General features: G+C 40.7%; 1 protein-coding gene across 13 annotated transcripts in view; it reads right to left on the bottom strand.

Moving 5' to 3' along the window:
• IGF2BP3 (insulin like growth factor 2 mRNA binding protein 3) overlaps nt 1–21063 on the bottom strand; it is a 99814-nt gene that overhangs the window by 60943 nt on the left and 17808 nt on the right. For all 13 annotated transcript variants that reach the window (XM_074267757.1, XM_074267759.1, XM_074267758.1 and 10 more), the window contains exon 3: nt 7084–7132. In XM_074267757.1, the coding sequence (XP_074123858.1) occupies nt 7084–7132 (49 nt within the window). The remainder of the gene's footprint in view (nt 1–7083; nt 7133–21063) is intronic.

Raw genomic sequence — 21063 nt, forward strand, 5'->3', positions numbered from 1 at the left:
AGAACAGACACCAGACTGTCTTCTTCTAGAATTCAGCAGGAATATTTAAGGACGACAATAGGGATTGCTACTCCTGGTCCTATGTACACACAGATGTACAGAGCAAAGATAATCAAGGGGAATGGAAAACTATCACTGGTAGCTGTTGCCGAGACTGGCTACACTGGGATGCAGGATTAGAATGTGACAATGGAAAATTACTTTATTCCAAAGGAATAGAACAGATTTTAAAAAGATAGTACAGTAATATTGTTTATCAAGAAAATACGTTCCTGAGAGGAAATCCATGGAGCAGGAGGTTAGAATTTGGATGAGGATCAGCATAGGAAGAAACAAAAGCACTATCATAGGGTTGTCTACAACCCACCAAACCAGAAGGAAGAAATGAATGGTGAGTTCAAAAATCTCACCACAAAGCTAGTAGAGAGGGATGTGGTAGCAGTGAAGAGAAACTTTAACCCTTCAGATGTCTGCTAGAGCATTCTCCTCCTCCTTTTCCTCCCTCCCTTTCTCAAAAGCAGAGCTACTAATACATTCTTGACTTGCTTTAATGATAACTTCCTCCTTGAAGAAGTGAAGGAAGCCATGATGGACCTAATTCTTTAGATCCATTTTTTGGTTCAAAGGGAAAAAGAAAGTGGTTGTTAACTTGACTGCACACTGTCTCTCATGTTAAATTATGAGTGCTTTAAGGGGAGGGATTATTTTTTGTCTTTCTGTGTCTCCTCAGCACTCAGTACAGTGTCTGGCACATAGTAGGTGCTTGAAAATGCCAATTGTACCTTGAAGGAGGTACTAGTCTCCACTCAGGAACACGTTTCTAAATTTCCCTATGGAATCTGCTCTCAATCAGAGGCTTCCCCCATCCAAAATCCTAAACTCAACTTCTAAATTTCAGGTTGCAAAGTGTCCTGCCAATCTAACTGTGACATTTTCCCACAATAACTTCACAGGCTGCCCAACTCAGCACAAAACTCAACATAACTCCCAAGAGTTGTCCACATCTGTCAGTAAGAGGCAGTAAGGTACGAGCCTTAGTTACATTCCTACTGGGAGGGAACCTGAAGACCAAGTAGAACACATGCTCTGTACCCCCTCACTCTCCTACCAATCCCTAAAAAAGAAAAGCCCGTTTTAGGTTGCTATCATGGCAGGTACCAAATTAGAGTTGGGGCCTTTCCAAAAGCTTTTAATAAAGAAACAAAAAACTTTTGTCATCTACTGGGGAATAAGCAGATGGGTAGTCCAATCTGCTCAATTCCTGGTTCAGGGTCTCACCAGTAAAACTGGAATAGATTACTTCTAGGGCTGTTTATTTGTATATATATATTTCAATCAATCAAATAGTTCCTCGGTTGTTGTTCAATCATGTCTAATTCCTTGACCACGATTTGCCATTTCCTTCTCCAGCTCATTTTACAGATGAGGAAACTGAGGCAAACAAGATTAAGTGACTTGCTCAGAATCACACAGCTGTATCTGGTCTATACATGAGGTTGAATTTGAACTGCCTCAACTCCAGGCAAGTGTTCTATTCACTGTGCCACCTAGTTGCCCCATCAGGAATTATTTAAGCACATACTATGTGCCAAGGCCAGTACAAGGCCAGAACATATGGCTCCCCAATATACTGATGGTCTAGCTGGGCAACCCTTAGGAAGCAGAGTGAGACACACAGGAAGGGCTTAGCTGACACTAAAACTAAGACACATCAACGGGGGCCTTTAGCTGGGAAGCCCCTGTTGTATAGGGGCAAGGGCACCAAATTTGAAGTGAAAAGACCGGGTTTGAAATTATTACAACATTTTTATACTTCATTCATATTGTATACATTAACACAACAATTATTAATCCAACAGCAGCAGATTCAAGATGATCAAGCTTTTCCAGGTGGTTTAAACATGAAACCCCCAGCCCTACAGTGAAGTTATTTCCCCAGTACACACACAAAGCCAAGATTTCTTTGCCTCTGAGAGAGCAAAGAACTCGGAGGGAAAACCTGGGGGCTCACATCCCAGCCCTTCTATAGGAAGTCAGTCATCTTCTTTTGCCCCGATTATGAAGGGGTCCCCCAGAACAAGCACCAAAAACGTCCTGGGAGGCACAGCCCTGCCCAGCTATAAAAGGAGGCCCTTTTTTAAGATCAAAGAGCAGCCAGCTGCTCTGTGGACCCGCAGCCTCCCATTCCAGTGCCCCATTTGGAAAGGAAAAAATCTTTCGAGAAATATCTGGCTCGCAGAGATGAGCCAAAACGTCCCTCCACAAATACTGAGAAAGCCTTCTCTCCTCCAAAGGCAGAAACCTAACCCACACCACACCCTTATTTTCTATTTCCATTTCAAGGTTGGGCTCCGCTCCTGGCCCTGGCAGGGCTCGCCCATGAGCGCTCCAGGCAAGGAGGAGAAAAGCAGGAACCGCCTTGGAGACAGGGCAGGACCCAGGGATTCCTGATCTGGAGGATCAGGGGGCAGAGGTACTCCAGTGCTGCCCCTGCTACAAACTCCAAGGGCAAGGAGAAGTTTCCCTCTTTGTCCCTGGGGGCTTTCTCCTCCCTAATGCTCTAGGCCAGGCTCCACAAAAAGTGAGGTGGAAAGCTCTGGAGCAGAGGGGCAATCTTCCTAGCTTTCTCCAAAAAGCTTCCTGGACCCCTTTTTCTGAATCTGTCTCTGAATCTGTCCTCTGTGTCTGTCTATGTCTGTCTCTCTTTTGCTTGCCATCTTGGGGCTCTATAATTGTGAGGGATTTGGGGATCCCCAAGCTCCTAGGCTAAGATTGCTTACAACACTTCCCTATTGCACAGTTTCTTTTTAAAATAGACAACATCTCCATAATCTGGACAAAATGGAGAGATGGTATTTTTTTCTTTTATAATTTACAAGGGAGATTTCTGAAGTCATAAAAGAATATGGGGGAAATTTGGGTAATATAAAACCAAGAAATAGCATTAAAATCTATTTTAAAAAATAAAAATAAAAACTTGCCCTTTTAGAGCACATAGTAAGCACTTTAAAAATGCTTGTTGAAATGAAGTTTTGCAATTTTTTTTTTCTGAGGCAATTGGGGCTAAGTGACTTGTCCAGGGTCACACAACTGGGAAGTGTTAAGTGTCTAAGGCCAGTTTTGAACTCAGGTCCTCCTGACTTTGGGGATTCAGTTTTGCACATTTTAAAAAATACCTCATCTCAATTGAGTTCCACAAAATACTGCCAGATGCTGTCCATTTCCTATTTAACAATGCTGAAACTGAGAAGGGAATGAAGTGACTTGCCCAGAGTCCATTGGATAGCTAGGAAGTAGGGGGGAAGATGGGTAGGCGTTGAGCCCTGATCTGCCACACTCCAAATTCAGGGTTCTAACCACTAGGCTCAGCATGCCCCTTTCCCTTTTGTGAAGGAGCTGAAGCATATTTAATCTGGTGACAACCTTAGAGAACTTCGATTCTGGGTGGGTGAAGAAATCATACAAGCCTCCAAAGAAACGAATCAGAATCCTCATTTTGGAGCAGCCCCATCTCAGGGGTTTGGGATTATTTAATTACAACCCCAGGTGTATCCTTGGTCTGAAGGGCAGTGTTTCTATGGGGTTTTTTCTAGGAGATTGGGGGGGGGGGCGGGATGGAGGGTGTCAAAAGGTGACTATCTCCTATGGTTGGGTCACTCAGTTATTAGTAGCTCACCCAATATAGATTTCTCCCCAAAGCACTATCACGTAGCCTTCTTGGCAAGTCCCCGAGGGATTGAAATGTCTAAGATGGCTGACCGGTCAAGAGCCTGAAAGTGATATGGCCAGAAAGACATGTGTTTGGGGCCCACTGGTTCTCACTCCTTTAAAAGGAGTCTTGGCGGCGGGCTTCTCTGAGCCCCCCTAGCTCGGCCCCTTCCCCTCCCCAGACATGTGCCAAATGCAGAGCCCTAGTGGCGCCTCGAGGTGAGGTAAGCAGCCCAGAAAAGCAGCACCTGCTGTCTTCCCATAACCCTCCAATCGTATGGACTGAAGGTGCCAGGAAACGCTGAACTAACTCTTCTGGCAGGCAGAGAGCCTCCCAAAAGGGACCCTACAAAATCAACTCAAGGGACCTCCCCTCCTCCCTCTGTCCTGCAGAGTGCTCACCTTGGTCCCCAAAACTCAGAGCCCGTCCCCCAGGGGTTCGTCCTCATCTCCTTTGCAATGTTCCTATTTATGTGCAGGAGATGGTGGGCTATTCCCCAGTAGGCATTAAGCCCCTCCAGGGCAGGAGATGTAGGTTTTTTCCTGAAATCCCCAAGACTAAGAGTGTCAGCCACATCAGAAAAACTCCTAAGTGCCTGATGGACTGAATTCGAATATATCGGACCCAGATTGGGAGAAAAAGGCAAAAAATAGTATCTCGGCCAGGGAGAGGGGAGTCCCTGCCCGGACTCCTTTAAGGAGTGGGGGGGAGTGAGGGAGGAGACCAAAGCTCTGCTAAGGACCCACTACAGGACCATTCCCTATCCTATTATGGAGTGGAACTTCCAAGGTAAGGGGAGACGGAGGCTTTTTTCAACTGGGCACAGAAGCCAACATTCCACAAGAATATATAGGCGTCCCTGGACTGGGCTCGGGCTCCTCACTGATGAGGAATGCTGGGGAGGGAGGGTCTCTGCCTCAAGAGGCTTTTTGGAAAATGGCTTTCCCGGCTCCCTTTAGAAGGGAGAAGAACAGGCAAGAGACTCTCCAGAAAGGGGCAAAAAGGATAGCCCTGAGGCTGTTCCATCATCACAGTCACTAGTGGGGCTTGGAGGGCTCAGAGCAAGCTCCGAGGGGCCACACGCCCCCTCCTGGGGCAGCCAAAAGGGGGAGAAAAAAAGTGGGGGAGAAGCAATGGTGAGCCTCCTGCCCCTTGAAAGGGTGTGTTTCTCTATTTTCTCCGGGATGGTGACCTGCATCAAGCACACATCTGATCAGTGTGTCATGGTCAATTATTATTCAAGTCCAGCATTTCCATGGGTAGTTTTTTAAAACTCCCACATCCCCCTCTCAGCGCTTGAGCAAGATGAAATCCTAAGTAAGTTCAATTTTCTGTACCTCAATTTAGCCAATTTATACAACTGGGACAATCCTTGTCTAATATTGCAAAAGAAGAAAACAATGGGGGGGAAAATCAAACAACAAAAAACCTTTGGAACAGTTAACATCGGAGGCCCCACGTTGCCCAGACAATCAGAAGGACCAAGGACATTGGCCAGAGGGGAAAGCTCCACATTCTCCCTCTGCCCACAGCCTCCCCTCTTTTTAAAAGGCAAGGCTGGGAGGTGTGGGCTCAAATCCTAGCCCAGGCAAGTCACTTCCTCTCTCAGCCTCAGTTCCCTCCCATCTAAAATCACTGGATTGCTGAGAGACTCAACTGGAAATCTAAGTCGTGTCCCCTGCACCTTCTTATGCTCTTATTCCGGAGGGTGGGTAAGAGTGCGGGATTATTTTTTAAATCTAGAATGGGGACAACAAAATAATGTAATAAAATAAATGCAAAGGGTGTGTCTCCAGAGCAGCTGGAAGTTTAAAATGCAAAAATGCCAAGCTGCAGGAAGCATTATTCTCTGTCAAATTGGGGAGACTCAGCTTCCTGACACCATCAGATGTGAATTCTCTCCAATTCAAAAAAAAAGTTCCATTTTAATGCCTCTTGGAAAGCAAAATAAAGAAGAAAATCTGCTGCCTAACCTTGAATCTCAAGCTGCTTCTCAAGGAGGCTTTTCAAATGTATGACTTCACAGGTAATGGGCGGCAGCTGCATTTAGATTACCCCCAGACTCTAAAGGTAATTCCTATTAGGCAGTCTTATTTTCAACTAAGCTTTGGAACCTGGGATCCTGGGGTTTTTATCCTGCATCGAAAATCCAATCACTTCCCTCTATTGACCTTGAATTTGGGGTCTATCTCTTCGCACCTAAAGATCTAGTCCCAAAATTAGGGGAAACTTAGCAAGAGCCCCAGAGCAAGCATCCTCAACCCATATTAAAAAATCCAAAGAAAAATTGAGAAAGAAAAATAGAGAGATTGATTTTTCGGATCTCTCGGGAGAGAGTCCAGAGGACTGGTTGGCCCTTTCTTACAGGGATTACCAATAATCAATGGTCCTTTTTAAAGGCAAGGGTGGCTCACTGCAAATTCTTACATCTGTAATATCAAGGGAAATTGAGAAACTTCCAGGATACTGGGTGGGCCCCCTCCTCACCCCCGGTGGTAAACTTAAAGAAAGCTAAGAGACCACACAGGACTTTGTTATTTTAAATACATTTTTTTTTTTTTTTGGTGGCACAAAAGGTCCCACCCCAAACTTTAAGTGCTCTCTTATCAAATGTCCTTTGAAAGAGAAAAATATATATTAAAAATTTCTAAAACACATTTAGAAATATTCAAAAAGAAGCAGTCAGGGAGATTGGGTGTGTTTTGTGTTGTTTTGTTAAGGAAAAGGAGATGGATTATTCTCACTTTCCCAACTTTCCACTGCTGCCTTCCTTGCTTGGGGCTTCTTGTCAAGTCAGAATGTCTCGCTTGTGATACCACAATCAGTCCTCAGAAGCTTCCAGGGGCACAGAATCGCATTCAAACTTGGACTAACCATGATCTGACTCTCTCTACACACACAATCAGTCAAATGCCATCATTCAGGGGCAAAACCAAACAAATATTTGGAAGACACCCATGTCTACTATTTAGTTTCATTTTTTAAGCGTTTTGCCAAGCATGGAAATTTGGGTTTAAATTAAAGAAGATGACTGAACTCTAGCCAAGAAGAGCTGGCATGGACAAGCCCCTTGGTTAAGGAACCAGACAGCATCATTCACCAGAGAAACCCATTTCAATATTTTTTTTTTTTAAATACATACCCCAAAGAAACCAAGGCAGCGAATAGCTTTAGGAGACTGGTTTCCTCCCTTGCGCCATAAGGAACCCCCACCCACAACCACTCCCCAAGAGTAGAATGAGTTTGTATGTGGGCTCCAGCTATGCAGGAAGCCGGGGAGTGCCAAGGATGGGGGTGAGCAAAGGGAGGGGCTCGGGAAGGCTTATGAAAGAATCAATAGTCACAACTTCATTTTAAATATAGGAATTTCTTACCTCCCACTGAAGATGAGGCGGGATGTTACGGATCTGGATCTTACGGCTCCTGGAGAGGGATAAAAGAAAAGAATTAGGGGATGGGTCGGAAAATATTTGCAGAAACCTCCAGCAAACAGCATTTGGAAATGACAGTCACATCTTCCATTAAAAAAAAAAAAAAAGCTAGATATTAAAATTAAATTCTCCATATTCCAAATCAGGAAGCCACCAAGGATCATCCTCCCCTTATCACAAAGAGCACTTCAATTCAACAAGTCAACATTTTAATAATCCATTACTACTCAACTCAACAAGTCAACATTTTAATAATCCATTACTACTCAACTCAAATCAACATTTTAATAACCCACTACTATTCAACTCAACAAGTCAACATTTTAATAATCCACTCCTATACACCAATCAAAGCATGGTGCCAAATATTGGAAATGCAAGATAAAGAAGCTCAAACAAAGGATACCTGTCCTCTGGGAGCTTCCTTCCTAAGGTGAGGAATCACTACCTCCCCAGAAACTAAATGCTTTCCCAAGGGAGAGCAAGCACTCTGAGAACTGGAGGAATGAAACTCCAAAGTCGGTTTTAATCATTATTTGGAACAAGAAGTGATTCTCTGGCAAAAGGAAGAGGGAAAATTTGGGGTGATGTAAAAATTAAAAATATCCCCCCCAAATCTATTTTTTAAACAATTCAATGAATTCTTAGTTCAATATTTAAGTGTCAACTCTTTGTCAGGCATTGAGGGAGGTTTGGAGGTACAAAAGTTTAAAAAAAATAGATCTTCACCTTCAAGAAGTTATATGCTGAGAGGCAGGGCAGGATACAATTTATGCATTAAGTCGAGGCAAAGCAATTGTGGGAAGGATGGAAATACTAGAACAAATGGAGGAAGAACTCAATTCATTAGGAAAAACTCATTGAGTTCTCAATTTGGATCCAGATATTTATCAAGGATCAAGCCAGACACTCAGCCCTCTGATCGGAAGGGTAACCTGCGCCAAAATCAGTTCCCACTTCTGAGCTTCTTTCTGTTTCCCCCATAAAATATGGGGTTTGATCTAGCTATTTCTAAGGTCCCTTCCAAGAGATCCGAGTCCAGGATTCTTCCCTAAGTCTCCCTAAGTTCATGAGACTCTGTTTCCTCTAAACACCAAGCAGTTTTTCGTGTTGTGTTATCTGGGAAATGAAACATGGGTCTGGCCAGACTATAGCCAATATTAGTGGTGTTCAGCTTAAATTCAAAACTAATTCCCTTGTCTCCTCCCTCTGGCTTCATCCCGGCGATGGGCTCCCCCCATCATTACCTTCACCCCCTGCAAATACTGACCCCTAACTCCTGGGGGAATTCTTTAAAAAGCCAATGCAGGAACTAGCAATAAAGAGAGAGCTTGGGGGACTGGGGAGGGAGATGCTCGGGGTTTTTCTTATTGTGTCAGAAAATAAGATCTGAAGCAATATAACTTCCAAAGAGAACCTATTAAAGAAGAAACACGTGTATAGCTTTTAATTTTTAAGTCACTGAGAAGATTCTTGCTTTGAAACAATCCCTGGCCAACATAAGGATTTCAATGTAGTCACAGGCGACTGGAATTGTGTTTCTAGCAAGTCAGACCCATTAAAAAATGTTAATGCTATTTCTTAAAACAAAGAGTTTGGGATCTGACTAACAAAAGAAGAAAGAATGCTTTGATAAATGTCCAGGGAAGAAAAGCACACAGCTACCTACTGGGACTATCTAGGAGTCCCCTATTGGGAGAAACATGGGTATACAAAAATCTGAATTTATAATTTATAAACTGGGACTAGGGGTTAGGGAATGGATGGGGCAGAGAAGTCACATCCTTAACAAAAGGAGACTTTGCTTTCCAGAAATAATCAGTGCTCAATTTTCCTCTAAATAGGAAATCCCCCCAGTGTCTTTTTTAAAAAGAGAGGGACATTTACATATCTCTGGGAATATCTATAATGTAAATTGGGGGACACTAGGACTCCAGCAGATCTTTCCATATAGAGCCTGGGGTCTCTTAGTCAGACCTCCTCTAAGAAATTTCCCCACCTTTTCTTCATCTATCGACTATTTGGCACCTCCTCTTTTTCCTGCTTGCCAGGCTAAAACTGTGCATCTAATTTGTGGAGAGTGAGAAAACGAAATCTCCCCCAAATTGGCCTTCTTTTATTTAAGAATATGGTTGGTAGAGCAGATAAAATATTTAATGCCATATTTTTTCAAAATTCAATTCACACATTACTAGAAGAAAATGTTTATTTGTATGAAAAGGAAAACGCAGCTCCCAAAGCAAAAAAAGGCAAGGAAACAAAACTGTCAACATGAAATGTGTTTTGAAAAATATACCCAGATGAAGAATTTCCTAGATTTTTCTTTCTGGAATAACTAAAATGTTTTGAATTAAATAATCATATCGCTACTGGGCTCTTAGTCCAAGATTAGTTGCTAGAATTTTTGTTTGTTTTTTAACTAAGCAATGAGAATGTTTGTATATGAAATAGCCATCAAATTGAAATGAACCCTATGCTTTGAAGACACACTTTCTCTCACCCACCCCCACAACTCCTTTTGCAAGTCAAGCAAAAAGAATTGCTTGCCTTTCTTACTAATGGGTTTCCTCTTATTGACTATGAATCTACAGACTGGTAGGTAGGATTTTCCCAATATACATAAATCTCAAGGACTTGGGATCTCTCAGTTTTTATAGGTATTAAAAAAAAAAAAAAAAACCAGCAGAAATTCATTGCCCATTGCCTTAAATCCATAGCAGTCTAAATCATAGCAAGGTTCAACTCGAATATAGCTGCCTCCCTCTCAAAGATTACCCTTCTATCTAGGGAGGAGGTCTATGTATATTTCTTTCTATTTATATGTGTGTAGTCTTCTCCATAAGAATGCAAGTTCCTTGAGGACAGGGATTGCTTTTTATTTTTATTTTTTTGTATCCCTAGGACTAAATAAATGCTTATTAGTTGATCAACCCCAAAAGATGATTTAAAGGTGGTCAAAATTAAGCCCCCCCATCAGCATTTCAAACATCAAAATCGGAGTCAATTTTTTTTTGTTGTTGAAAGATAAGATAAATCCAAATTTTAGTCATCAAGCTCCACTTGAAGTGCCCTAGAATCATTAGTCACTAACTATGTGCTAGGTACAGTGTTAAGCACCAGATACCTGAAGACAAAAGTCATTAAATCCAGATTTATCAAGCAGAATGCAGTAACCAGGCAATTTTTTCCTAAGATTCTGGAGGTAAAAATATCCTATTAGCCACCTCCAAAACAGCCTGGGCTTATGGAAAAATAGCTAATTAAGTACTTTACTTGGGTATATTTTGATGAGGTTTCAGATGACATCACCACATCATATTTCATTCTCTGCTAAGAGCATTGGATGAATTTTCTAAATATACACAACTCAGTTATCTAAGAGAGAAGGAGCTTGTTTTTATTAAATAATCAAAAACCTATTTGGCTTCTCCCAATTATTTTACCCTCGTCTCTCCCCCAAAACAAGAGTATGCCATGCCAGACAACTCTAGCTTCCTGTCCTGTTCCCTACTGTCCCTCCTTACTTTTCTTACTGCACCCCACAATACTCACGATTTCCCTGGGGGAGATAAAAAAGGGAAAACCTGCTGGCAGCTCCTCAGATGTAAACTACTTGGACAAATTCTCTTTTTATTGTTGTTTTTTCTCCAATTCGTTTATTTTTTCTCCAAAACGAAAGTGGACTGAATTCTCTCTCAAGCAGAGATTTTTTAAAGCTGGGGTGCATACATTTTTCGTTTTTCTAACTATATTTCAATATGATGATAGTTTCCTTTGTAATTTTATGTATTTTAAGTATCTAAAAACGTTATTCAGAGAATGAGCTTACAGACTTCACCAGACCGTCCAGCGGAGTCCAGGACACAAAGAAGGGAGGGGATTTTTGCTCTAAGATAGTCCCAAAGCTCTAGAGGAGAGGTAGGAAAGACTTTGGGTCCAACACTTCCTAATGCAAGACACCAGGTGGCGACATAAGCTCAAGACTTCTGTCCAAAGGGGCCACCCGTCAGTCTTTTGCAGACAACTGGGGTTTTAGATATTTGTGTCTCAAGGAAGAGGCTTCATCTTGGCTCAAAACCTGGTGTTTTCAGGTGATTGTGACTTCCCATCTCTGAGAGATAAGGGCTGAATTTAGCCACGAATGTGTAATTTGTAACCTTAAGGTTTTTTGGAGCACAAGGCACTTTCTGCAAGTACAGGACATGAGAAAGATGCTTTGTGTACCAGAAAGTTAAAAGAATCATTGCAATGGAATTATAGAGTGAGGTGAAATTCCATTGTTGTTATTATTATTATTAATATTATTACTACTACCCATGGTAGAACTTTGAAATCTTTAAGAGCTGCTAAGATGGGACATCAAATGAAGTGTTTGCACAGTTTTGTTTGTTTGTTTTTAAGGTACATTAGAAAGAGTGCTCAATTTGGAGATGGAAGACTTGGATTCAAATCCTGACTTCTCTTCCTACTTTCCGTGTGAACCTGGTCAAGTCACTTAGCCTCCATGCTTCCATTTCCTCATTTGTAAAATGAGAAGATCGGATTAGACTCCGGAGATTCCTTTCAGCTCTGACTCTATGATTATTTGCTACCTAATTGAAAGAGATGTCAGCCATTTTCTTATCCTGTTGCTATTTTAGTTTCCTCATCTGTAAAATGGGGACACTTAAAACGCTTTTGTTCCTCTTTCTTTACAAAGAAGGAACAGGGGATCACAGATTTAGAAAATGAGAAAGAACCTGAAAGGGCAGACAATCCTAATACATCGTTTAATAGCTAAGAAAACAAATTATGTGCCTGAGGTTCTCAATCCCATTCCCTTTACACTGCTCCAAACAGAATCCCCTATAAGACTGAATCTGGGGGAGGAGTGTTTGAAATGAGTGCAAAAGACATCAAGAAAATATTTTCTATGAATTAACAAAGCAGGGTTTAGTACCCAGGGCACTTACCTGGAAAAGTCTTTTGTGCAGGTCAAAAAAACTAATGAAAAAGAAGGGGATTTGCACAACCTTAAAAGTCTCCATTAGCATCAATTATCATCATTATTGCCATCATCTAGCCCAGCACTTTTGATTTCACAGATCAGACTTCCCAGGTAACGAGATTGGTTTAAGGTCATAACCTCACACCAGATGGGCCATAATGTCAAGTTTTAACTATCCGATTATTGTTGAAATACATGAAGTGAGCATATTCATCATAATACACGTCGAGTATGATTAATACTGAAATTAAATGATTGGTCATGCTAAGTTTTCCCCATACTTATTATTAGAAAGAAAGCAAGGAGAAAGGCAGACAGCTGTGGCTGCAGCCCAGAGTTATTCAAAAGATTATCCATGTTAAGGCCACCAACAGCATTTACAAAATTACTATTGCATTTTAATGTTTCTAAGAAATCCCATTACTTAGCCCTCTGAGCTGCCGGCTCAGCTCAGCGCCGCTGGTGGGGTTTTTTCCCTCAGACACACCACCTGATAAAAGTCTTTTTCCAGGTCATTCCTCCCACTAAGACGCAGATTTTTTAAATCACCTTCCTGATGTTCTTCTAACACTCAAGGCTTCCTCTGGGACTTTATGGCGTCCTTGTCACAGCACAAGTACTAGCTGGCATCTCCAACCAGCCTTTAAAGCTCAAGTTCAAAAACTGGCAGTGACTATGAGAAAAGCCCAGTAGCAGAGGAAAAGCCCTGGCTTTGGATTCTTAGATTCTGGCTTCCAATGCTCTCTGTTACTAATGATTTGGACTAGTCCCTGTACTTTTAGGGGTCTCAGCTTCCTCATCTGTACCCACGAGGGGGGATAAGATGGTTTCCAGGGCTGATTCCAGCTCTAGAACTTCCATCTCCTCTCAGGCAGTTTAAATGGTTGCTGCCTCATTTCTCATGGGTAAGTCGTCTACCAAATAGGTTGTCAGCTCGTTGGCAGACAATGTTTCTTTTTCTGTGAGAGGGCCGGGACCTATAAAAGCCCAATGAATACTTGTTGAATTGAGTTATTCACAGACTTCACCGTCTATCCCTGAACAAGAGAGTTGACTCCACTCTTTGTCCTGGGTCTTAAGCATCCGAAAATGTAGCCTTCCAACAAAAAAGTTCCTGCAACTATTTCATAAAATCACAAACGTTGCAATCCGTGGCAGGAACCCATGCTGTTTAACATTGCTACTGCTTCTACTATTTAACTGAGCTGTTTAATAAGACCTTTGCAGATCTTCCAGAAAAAAAAAAAAAAAGAGAGAGAGAGAGAGAGAGCCAGAGAAAACCCAACATCTTCTGGGCTTAGATTTAGTGGAAGGAGAACAGTCTCTGGGAGAAAAAAAGCCCAAAGCTTTATTCTACAATAGACTATTCATAGAGGCTTCAGACACATTTAGAAAAATAGCTATTGTTCTCCCTTTTCCTCCCATATTAAAAAACAAAAAGTTTGAGGTCTGCATAGATCACAAAACAATCCCCCCCCCATAGGGGTAGCCATGATTTGAAAGCAGTTATTAAGGAAGTAGCTGCTCTCAAATCCAATCTAGTTTACTCTTGGCTAGCTTGGAATGAAGTTTTATTTGTTAAGGAGATTCTCTTCAGGTTACTGAAATAGCTTATTTTATTTAACCTGATGCACAGAGAGGGTTTTTCGTTGAGAAGAATTCATACTCGCTTTGGGATCATTAAAACATTACAAAGCCACCATGAAGGAAGAGACTTAAGGAGTGGACTAAAGCTCTGGCAATGGGGGAAAAAAACAAAACAGCCCCATTTGGTCAGAGGAGCTAAAGCACTCATCTTGGAGCAGAGCTGTGTGGCCATGGGCTAGTCATTGAGCTCTCCCCAAGTCTTGTTTTCTCGGCTCTAAAATTAGGGCACTAATACTTGCCTCTCAAGAGTTGAAGGATCAAATGAGATACCGTATGAACTGCAACAATTATAAGTGGGCTGATATTAAAGCATGTGGGAGGAGGCTGCCAAACCAGTAGGATTTCACAGGAGCACTCAACAGGTGTTCCCTGGAGTTCGATCTGGAGCAAGCAATATTTGAAAAATGACTAAGGGACAACACCCATTTCTCCAAGACTCCCATCACCTAAAGGTTCGGAAAATGGAGCAGCCTAGCTTAGCTGCCCCCTCCTGATTTGTTTTTGAGCACTCGAGTTCCACTGCTCACAAGGCTTATTTGTTCAATTTTTAAACACTCCACACACAATCTGGCAGGATAAAGCATGCAAGAGAATATAATGGTTCACAAGAGGAAAATAAGCATTTAGAAAAAACAAATCCCCAGCTCCCTGCATTCAAGCGATTGGTCCCTGGCGGGAGAATGAGCTAGAGTGGCGGTGGTCAAGGACTCCATCCCAATCCCTCCACCTGGCCTTTTGAGCCCTCCACCAACTCACCTCTTTGTCTGGTTTTGTATAAGCCCATTTCGTTTCTCCCCTGCCCCCACACCCACTCCAGCTCAGTCTCTTCAAGGTTACAGCCCAGCCCCCTCCAGCATGAAACGAAAACTAAAAGCAGGGGGCCAGCTCCCCAAGCTGTGTGATAACAACCACAGTTATGCCCTGGGTCTGGAGGCACAGATGCAGAGATTCCTCCCTTTGAACACTTTTGGAAATTCTAGCTGGATCTCTGATTAAGAGCAGAAAGGCACCTTCGAGGGGCATCCCATTTTTGAACCCCTTCATTTTACAGATGAGGAAAGGGAAAGGGAGGTGCTGAGTCCCAAAGGCAACCCAGTGCACTCCACATGCAGGGTTCTTTCTCCACTTTTCCATGGGCTGCCTACGGTTCTCTTAAGAAAGGGTGGGAACCCCTTGGTTGGTTTGGTGAACCGATGGGTCTCTTTTCAAATTCACATTTTTAAAAGCATAAAACAAAAACTAGAAAATTGCATGAGCAATATGGCTATCAAAATAGTTTTAAAGACAAATTTGTGGACTCTCAGATGAGAACCTCTACTAAGTGCCCTTTTTTGGGACAGTCTTAGAAGACATTCACTTTTTTTTTTTGCTAGTCAGTAGCTTGAAAATCAAAAGAGCAGAGACCAAATCTCGCCTCTGATACTGGCCTCCTACAGGCCTCTGAGAAGTCCCTTTCCCATGGAGGACAAGGCTTAAGAACATCTTCAACCCTGACCCACCGAAGGAAATCTCTGCACATCAGAGAGCTCCCAAGTCTCTGCGTGAAGTTCGGTAACACAGCCTGGCTTGTTTAAAGCCAATAGCTACCTTTCTCTTTCCCCTGAGTCAGGCAGGGGACAGTTTTTTCCTTTCTTCCTACAGAACAATTACAGGAGGACTTCCTAGGATGCCACCTACAAAAAAGCCGCAAGGAGCCCTCTAGGTAGGGAGTTTTCTTACTACAGTAAAAACACTTAAAAATCTGCATCTAGATAAGGTGGCTTGCTCCAAGGCAGCGGTTAGCTATTCTTCAAGGTTACAATTAGGCTAAAACCACATAATTATGACCATTTACGACAGGGAGAGCAATAAGCCTACTTAATGCACTTTTAAAATCTGGAGGGGAGAAAATTTAACTGCTGTACTCTCTTTATCCCCAACTGTTAAGGAAAACATTTAAGTCTCTCCCAAGTTAAAGCTTTTTAAAGCAGCTTTTTCAAATTGGCCAGCCTTGGGCTCCACCCTCCTACATATGCTGCTAAATCAAAATGCCAGAAAGCCATCGATAATGTCTGGGTGTTGATCTTGCCCCCTTTCTGGCATCAACAACTTTGCTAGAAAAGTCTACAAAGCACTTTCCCCGTCCATCATAGTTGGCCCCTAAGGGAGAAAGCTGCTGTGAGAGGGAATCATTTTTGTGAAATAAAATAGTTCCTATTTTAAGATAACAACCGCTGATGTAAGACTGGAAGGACCTCAAGAGGTCAAGTAGTCCATTTCCCTAGTGTTACTGAAAAGGAAACTGAGTCCCACAACTCCTATCCTCACTAAGTGTCTGCTCTAAGTGACGTCCTCCTTCCCCCAGCACCAAAATCACAGATCCGGCATGGGGTGAGATTTTCAAATGTCTGAATAGAAGCTGTTCTGGGTTTCACTCAGCTTCGACAGACTCAGGAAGCCAAACATGGCTTTAAAAATCTTGCTTGGGGTAAATGTATGTGATCTTAGTTAGGGAAGTCACTTATCTCCTGAGCCTCCCATAGGATTTTGAGATGTGGGATCATCAAACACTAAATTAAGCATCCCACATAAAAGAGATTAGATTGGCAAGGGACTACCCCAAAGCCAATGGAGGGGGGGAAATCATATTAAGTGGAAAGGCAGTATAATGTACAGTGCCAGCACTGACTTAGAAACCAGAAAGACCTGACTGAAAATTCTGCCCTGAGAAGCTTATTAGCTATGAGGTCATGGGCAAGTACTTTCACCTCTCTTAAGTCTCAATTTCCTCATCTGTAAAATGGGAATAATAGCAAATGTACTAAGACTTAAATAAAGGTCTTGTTAAAAAAAATAATAATAATAAGCACTTTCTTTTTGGTTCTATGTCTCTCATTGTTCTAAAAATTGGACACCCATGTAACAATTTATACAAGCCACAACAACCCACACTGTTTAAAGTATAGAATTTAAATCAAATGAGCTGTATCAGTAATGTATCCTCTATAGTAGACAGACTTGTTAATTTAAGATACCTTTGTTATCACTGCCCCAAAACCATTCTACTTTCTATAAAATAACTTATTTGAAAAGATCTGAAACCTAGTCATGAGGAACACCACTGGGGCAGAAGGGGAGGGAGAGTGGGACAAATGGATCTTTCAGATTTAGTTTCAATATCCCCGAAACAGATGTGCTATTTTACAAATAATCTGCAGTAGGGCACATGGTTAATTTAATGGCTAAATCAGTCTTTGGGGAAGCCACCTCAATATTCCCTTGGCTCAGCAGCTACAGAGCTTTATCTCTCCAAGATGAAAGCTTGCCCCTCGGATCTATGTCTTCTTTCTCAGCTAAGAGTCTGACTGGAAGGTGACCGGCCAACTATCATTTGCCAATCAAAGTATCATTATGCAGTCAAATTTTACTAGGGATGAAAGTGTCTAAGAAGCTCAACTCTTCATTTATATATTCTTTGGGATGGTGCGTACATGGCATAGAGAGGCACTCAGCCCATTTGAGCTTCTGATATCAGAAGGAAAACTTGAGAACTGGAAACAGGAGGGAAACTGAGCAAAGAACTGGGGATTGTGGAGGTCTTTCATAAGATCATTTCACAATAAGGAATATTGCTGTCCCCTAAATGTTTGTGAATTCGTGCTAGACTAATTTAGAGTTCAAGGGCTTGGGATATACTTAAAAGGCTTACAAAGTTGATAGGAAATTGCAATTGGAGCTGAAATTTTACTTCTAAACCATAAAGACTAAAAAAATAAGGAAAAAGGAATAGAGATGCTCACATTCCTCTGAATGTGCAGCTTGAAGATCCTGTCACTAATCTGAGTTCCAGCCCTTAGGAGGGACTGAATTAAATAAAACAGGTTAGTAGCAGGAAATGTCTGATAATCAGCCTCTTCAGTGGAGGCCCCCAGAGAAAAGAATTAGTAAAGCACCTACCTCCATATACTTCAGTAATGGGTCTGTCAAGCTGTCCTGGCTCTTGCAGATGGTCAAAAATGAACATTACAAGCCGTATAATGGGTATATTTTAGACCTGATTTCTTTCTGGAGGTCTTAGTTGACTAGACACTCCTTCTACTACCACCCCTCAACTTCTGTAATTCTGTGAGTTAGTTTTGTTCTTCTAAAGTGTCTGCCATCTAAGAAAATGGCAAACTATTCTTCAATGGTATATTTCTGTTAGCAGGAGATTCATAATAAAAGCTAGTTAGCTTTGTGAAATCAGTGTGAGTTGGGACCCAGGGCTCCACCCTACCCGCCTCCCTCATTACAAATTGCCTCTTCTAATACAATTAGAACTAGGTCAAGTTTATATACACATTTTCAATTCACCACTTGAGAATTCGTTCTCTCCCCCAAAGAAGACTGCATTCTCTAATGCTGAAGAAAGAAAAAATTGGGTAATTTACAAAATAAAAAAAATAAAAAAAATACTTGCAATAATACAAAATTGCAGACACAAACCCTGAAGCTGGAAGTTCAAGGCATCCTGGGTATTGTGAAGCTTGTTCACAATGGAAATTTATAATTGTGTGTTTGCTGCAATTTCTCTACTATCAAAAGTAGACAGAATTCAAAAACAGAATTAGCTCCACAAAAACCTACACAAGCCAAAAACAAAAGTTTCATTAGACAGGAATTCTGTACAACGCAAAGGGGCAGACACTCAGACACCTGGGCTGAGCAGAGCACAGAATTTTCACAAAAGAGGACAGAAAGCATGAATAGCCTTCCCTCTCTTCATTTACATACATTTACATCTATTCAAACCTTTAAGTCTTCATTTTAGAAACATTCAAAAAAGCTCAAGCATATTTTCAGTTTAAAAGAACACAGATAAAGACTGCCTCTGTTTCCCCTGGCAATATGTTAGAGGTGGTAAGGGCAGTAGCATAAAAACCCATAAAATCTTCTCACCCGTCTTGCCACAGGATTTCTTTTGTTTTAAAATATTTTTTTCTTTACTATTTGAAAGAAAAAATTTACTGGTCACAAACACAAAATGTAAAATAAATATGCTTGTCTTGAGAAAACAAATTAAAATCAGCTAATTAATGATCAATTATTTTTATCAAAATTATTTTTTTTCAGCAGCACTATCTTTAAGAATAAAACCCCTCATTTCAAAAGCTCTTGCACAATACAAATCTTAAGTCTACGACCCAGTAAGAAATAACTACGTTTGTGTATATGCAATTCTATTTTAAAAATATATAGGAATTTAAGTTACTAGTTTAAACAAATGTATAAATTATGCACTGGTAAATATTCAGTCAATAAGTATTTACAGTTGCCACAGAAAGCAACCATACCAACATTCTATTTTGTTTGAAAATAAAACATCTCACGATGTAATTTAAAATTTGAATAACTATTACTGCAACCAGTTCAATTAAAAACTTTTTAAATTTCCTTCTTTATAAAATAAACTTTATTCTCAATATCATTTTCACCAATTCTTTTTCAATAAGGTATTCTAGATCTAAAAATTATTTTTGCTTGGAAAAATAGTTTACAATTTGGCCAATTATTTTTAATTGTTAGGAATAAATTCAAAACACTGAAAAGGTCAATATAGATACTAACATTCACTATTTTAAAATGCATGTGAAATTTTAAAAAACTGCATGAGAAGAAGGCATGAAACATGGGTCTTAAATTGATTTCTAATTATCAAAACAGGGAGGGAGAAAGACTTTGTTGATTTCAGTCTGGGGGGGGAATCATTTTGTAGCAACTGTGAAGAATTTGTTTTCTCTTATTATTTATTATAATTTATTATATTCATATTTTATTATACATATTAAATATAATATTTATTATCTTTATTCTAACATTCTGCTCACAATTTCAATCTAGCTAAATGTCCAAGAAATCTTGAGCCAAGCCCTCGGAGTGTCCTCAGAGATGGCAGCGACTGATTTGTTACTTCTCCATCTACTTCACAGACTTCTGCCCATGAGAGCAGCCAATATTTATTATAATTGTTATTATATCCTATATATTTATTACATAATATAAATATTCTAGTTTGTCTGAATTTTCAATGACCTAATCACCCAGATTCACAAATTTGATTTTATTTTTCCTCTTAAAATTCCACACAGATTGGGTAGCTCCTAAATCAGAAGCAAAGGTGATATTCAATTTGTATTTATTGACTTGTCAGTTCTGTGTGAGAGTCACTGTATGAGGTTCTCAAAAACACCTAAACCCAATTCCCACACATGCTTGGAGCAGGTATCTTCATTCTCAAGCAACCAAGGACTCATTTAATATATGAATATATCAGTAAGACAATTGCACAATTGCTGCTCCCTCTGAAAGTCATGGCAGAACAATTCAAATTCTGTTGAATTCAGCCACTTGAGAGCCTTGCTCTAACCCTTGGCAAAATTTGTCTAAAATGTTCATCTTAAATTGAACTTAAAACGTACCTCCCATTCCATAGTCAAAAAGAGCAAAAGAAAATACAGATAGGAAATGGGGTACCAGATAAAGAACTGGCCTCAGAATCTGGACCGCCTAGTTGCAGGTCCTATCTGAGTTAGAATTACTTGCCTCTGTCCCTAGAAAAATCACTTTTCAGCACCTTTAGTAAACCCTCTGAGACAGAGATTCTTAATCTGAGGTAACTGAATTTCTTGTTTTAATATCTAGATAATGGCATTTCAATATAATAGGTTTCCTTTGTAACCCTATCTATTTTGTTTTATGCATTATTTTTTTTTTTCCTAAAGAGGCCGATCAGCTTCACCAGCATCTCCAAGGGGTCTACAATATCTAGAATGGCGAAGAAGCTCTGTGCACAGACAATAATATGCAGAGATGAGCCCATTCTGTTTTGAAAAAGAAGTTCCTATGCTAATAGGAACAAATAAATCAAATCAAAGGAAAAGAAAAAAAAAAAAAAAACTCCCTCTTTAAGGAGCTTCAAGTGTAAAATAAAGGCCAGCCTTTACATGATGCAGTCCAATTCAACTTTTTGTTGTTAGAGGAGATAGGGGAGAAAGGATCTATTCCAAAAAAATTTCAAATACAAAAAGATAACAATAAATATTTTTTAAATAATGGATCATCAAAAATTCCCCAGACCACAATATTAGGAGGCTATTGCAAGAACTGCTAAGCTAAGGAATACTATTTCTTGAAGAGGAGAGCCAGGAACATTTAAAGGACATTGGCTCTGGAGGCCACATAAGCCACCCAACCTTCTCAGTTTCCAAGTACAAGACATTAGCTTTCAACATGATGACAGGCACTCTCTCTGTAAGACAGCTATGGGGACA

Source organism: Sminthopsis crassicaudata, chromosome 5 (genome assembly GCF_048593235.1).
Source record: "Sminthopsis crassicaudata isolate SCR6 chromosome 5, ASM4859323v1, whole genome shotgun sequence".
NCBI classification, from domain to species: Eukaryota; Metazoa; Chordata; class Mammalia; order Dasyuromorphia; family Dasyuridae; genus Sminthopsis; species Sminthopsis crassicaudata.